Source organism: Morone saxatilis, unplaced genomic scaffold, assembly GCF_004916995.1.
Source record: "Morone saxatilis isolate NCDOM2014 unplaced genomic scaffold, NCSU_SB_2.0 Contig19, whole genome shotgun sequence".
NCBI classification, from domain to species: domain Eukaryota; kingdom Metazoa; phylum Chordata; class Actinopteri; family Moronidae; genus Morone; species Morone saxatilis.
This window is the reverse complement of record NW_023339751.1, coordinates 16,809,650-16,813,608: the sequence shown is the minus strand read 5'-3', so window position 1 is coordinate 16,813,608 and position 3,959 is coordinate 16,809,650. Positions and strand designations below refer to the sequence as shown.

Below are 3,959 nucleotides of genomic sequence, written 5' to 3'. Positions count from 1 at the left end.
AAGTTAAACAACAAAACAAACACTGAAGCTAGTACAAAATAATGTTTTGGAAATGTCTTGATGGAAATGTTTATTAATATTAATGAGCATAGTTACAGTATTATACAGCAACTCTATGTAGAAATATTAGTGTATAGTGAATGCTGTATTACCTATATATGCAGGTTTTAGTGTTTTTACTTTCATTCTTTACATTTTGCTTAAGGGTAAAGGCAATATTTTTTTCTTTAAATATCTTATTATATACATTTTAAAATAATTTATATAAGCTACAATTTTAATTCATGCCGTCGTCTACACTGCATCCAAACAGTGCAACTCTGTTCTACATACATCACTAGAAACTTGGTACAACTTTCTGTTATCTAAAATAATGTATTCAGTTGGATATACAGCTCAATTTCAAATGGTGTAGATACTATGCATGGTGAGAAAATACTTACCCATTACTCAAATACATCAATATTTATAGTAAAAAAAAAATCCTATTACTTGTATCTCACACATTGTCACTTAAGTTGTTTGTGTGCTGTTAATAACATGGCCAGTTTGAACCAATACTAATAAGAATTGTTTATGAGCTAGATGACACTTAAGGTACCCAAGGTCATTTTTAACAAAGACTTTCTTCTCGGCTTGAAGTAATGCTCTGTGTGCGGGCAGTCGTGTACCTCGACTCTGGCTTTGTAAAACTCAATGTCGTGAAGTCTCTCCTTGTATCGACTCAGCTCGCTCTCCAGTTTGTCGACACGGATTGCTTTCTCTCTCAGTGCGTCCAGCTCGTCACGGTAGGCCCGAGCTGAGCGAGCGTCCGACAGCAACTGGTAGCTCTGTAGGGATTGACAGCCAAATACAGGGCATGAATATGTGGAGGTTATCACATGTGAACAGATAATCATGAATCAAAAATTACAGATTATTTTCAAGGACTCTGATCTTGTATGACTAGTAAATTACCTATGATTAACTAACATCTTAAATCATGTCTGTTACATGAACAGATAAAGAACAGAACAAACCCTCCTTACTATCAACCTTGACAAACGTGCATCCACACACATACACTGTCCTCCGTCCCCTGAACTCAACCACCTTGTTCACAGCATCCAGCCAGCCAATCGCCCACTTCAAATCAAAAGCCATGTGAGGCTGTTGCTAGACTAAAGATAGCTCTAATAGCAGCTAAGTCACTAGCTAGTGATTAAACGCCTGGCCCAACACCCTGCAGAAACAAAAGTAACTTAGAAAGGAGGAGGAGCCGCGGGCAGTGAAGGGGAGTGTTGTGTGTTGTGTGTGTATGTTGTTGTGTGAGGTTGCTGGGTCTTGTGGCGTTACCTCTTGCTGAAGCCTTTTGAGCTCCACTTCAATGTTCTCAAGCTCCTGCCTGGTGTCCAAAAGCTGCTCACTCTTCTCCTCCCTGGAAAAGAGACAAGGAAGGATGGGAGTTAAACAAAGAGAAAATGGAAGAAGTCAGAGAAGGTAACCTAGAGGAAGGAAGGACAGGAGGTAGAGAAAGATACAGACTCATGTGAAGCAAAATCAAAAGAAAGAAAAATATGTTTGTGTGTCTCTGGTCAAATGATTAAGATTAAACCATACATTTGAAAATCATTGCCGGCCAATTTTTATTTTTATTTTTTTTGGGGGGGGGTGGGTCCCAGTGTGCGTGCATGTCAGTGTGTAAAATCCCTTTAGGGCTGTTTCGCATTTCAGAGTTTGCATGCTTAAATCCTTTAATGGTACCAACCTATTGACATGGTTGCACAGTTACATTTCACATAAGCAGCCCCAAAGAGTTTACAAAATGTCAAGCCACTGAAACTGAAATACTGGAAGGTTAGGTTCGTGATTAGTGAAGCTATTCAGGCAGTTGCAGTAATTCAATTTATTTTTAATAGCGCCAAATCATAACAGCGTTATTTCAGGATACTTTTCAAAAAGAGAGGGTCTAGACTGTACTCCTTATAAAATTATTTACAGAGACCATGAGCAAGCTCTTGGCAACAGTGACAAGAAAAACTTCCTTTTAAGAAGGCAGTAGTTAAGAGTGAACTGAAGACTAAATAAACGTATTTAAAAGCAGTCGTACTTTACTATTCAGAGGTTATAGAGTCTATATTTCTCAAAATGTGAGTGACCGATTTCTTTTTCAATTATTTTTATTCCAATTTTGTTGAGTTTTGTTATAGAGGCTTCTTCATTTGAAAAACTATTGTTAGCATTAACACAAAGCATAGACAACACCCCATCAGGTATAATAGGCTTTTGTTGGCAAATTGGAAAAACCAGCAACTCACATGTTGATTTCAAGACATCAATCAACCCACTAACCCATTTTCTTTAGTAAAAATAGCCTATTGTGTCTGGTGTGTTTGAGCTGCGGTGGTGGGGACACAATGTCTTTCTTTCTCCTTTTCTTGTTTTGTGCTGGACATCACACTCCGCATAACACACAAGGACAAACAAGAGAGGGGAAAGACAATTGAAAACAACTGAAGGAAAGATAGTACCCTGTGACTACTTCAGGGGTAAACATATGCAAATCTTCCCCTGAGGCTCAAACCCCTCATCTTCCTTTATTCTGGAGAAACGACTTCAACAGATAACATTAGAGAAGGAAAGAAGAAAGTTTTACATCTGGTTGTCCAAGTGGTACAAAACACAGAATTGAATTTCTCAATCTATAACCCTCAATAGTAGGCTCTTGTCATCTGCTATCTTACACCCCTGCCTCATTTGTTTAAGTGACAGCGAAATAGGGCAGCCTGACATTTGCCGTTTGTGTGAGTTTGCGCGTGTGTGCAAGTCCTTCAGGCTCCAACCACAGAGGGAGAATGTGTCACACTGCTTTGAAGGAAAACGACTGCATTCCTGAGATGCTGTTCTGTGCGAGTGTGCACGAAACCGCTCCACTGAACATCTGATGGCCTATTTGATTACAGCTCTTTGGAGTCTCAGGGTGCATCTCAATAAGGGGAAAAGGCACTTTTCTTTTCATGCTCTCCCGTTTATCTCCTCCTTCCTCCAACAGCTAACTTTATTTGGCAAGTTAGGAGTTGATATGCAGGCAGGATGTTCCTTTACCCATTTATGTTTTTGTTTCCTCAGTTAACCCCCTGTGCCTCTTGCAGCCCCACCCCGTTTCCCCCTCAACACCCTGTCTCCAAATCACAAACACCTGTCAACTCTAGCATGGAAGATTAGCTTTGGGCTCATATTATGGATGCAGCTGGCTCTGCTGCTTATGTTAATGGTTTAACGCGCGCTGCATCTGCGCAAGCACAGGCACAAACACTTGTATGCACGGCTATATTTGAAAAAGATCTTAAAAGATGTCTGTTAAACCTCTATTCCTCAATAAAGAAACAAAAGAAAAACATGACAAATTAAAAATCAACCTTACTGACCTTTAATATTCCATCAGAATCAGAATTATTATTATTGCCAAGTAATTGTAATTGTATTATACAATAAACAAATTAGGTATTCAATGCATTAGTCCTGCAGGAACATGTGGTTGTTCAACAAGGATTACAATACAGCGAACTGGTTTTAAAATGCTATCAATCTGCAATCAGTCTAGAACAAAATGTGCACATTAAGTTTGTAATTTATAACTAATGTATGAATTAATGTCTACTGACATTCAAGTTGTATTGAATGTTGTCAAAAGGATAGAACTGTTGAAAATATGTTTAATAAGGGACTTATAGGCAGGTAATGGAAGAACAAAAATATTTATTCGGCCTGGGAATTGAGTTAAGACTCATTGAGGAACAGCAGCTGTAAAAATCTGTGTAAACTTAGTGTGTGTCTGAGCTAGAACAGGAGGAGGAAAAGCAGCCAAGACACAGTAGCTTTAATAGAAACATTAACAAACAGACCACTGTGGGAACACTGAACCATACCCCCTGGCTCTGACCTGGTCTCCTTCAGACACATACACACAGACACACACA

At 39.0% G+C, this 3,959-nt stretch overlaps 1 protein-coding gene across 1 annotated transcript in view; it reads right to left on the bottom strand.

Moving 5' to 3' along the window:
- The window catches only part of LOC118329327 (girdin-like), a gene marked incomplete in the record, with an annotated part of 71,689 nt that overhangs the window by 25,668 nt on the left and 42,062 nt on the right, over positions 1–3,959 (bottom strand). Inside the window, 2 exon segments of the mRNA XM_035663451.1 lie at positions 672–830; positions 1,336–1,417. Coding sequence (XP_035519344.1) covers positions 672–830; positions 1,336–1,417 — 241 coding nt within the window.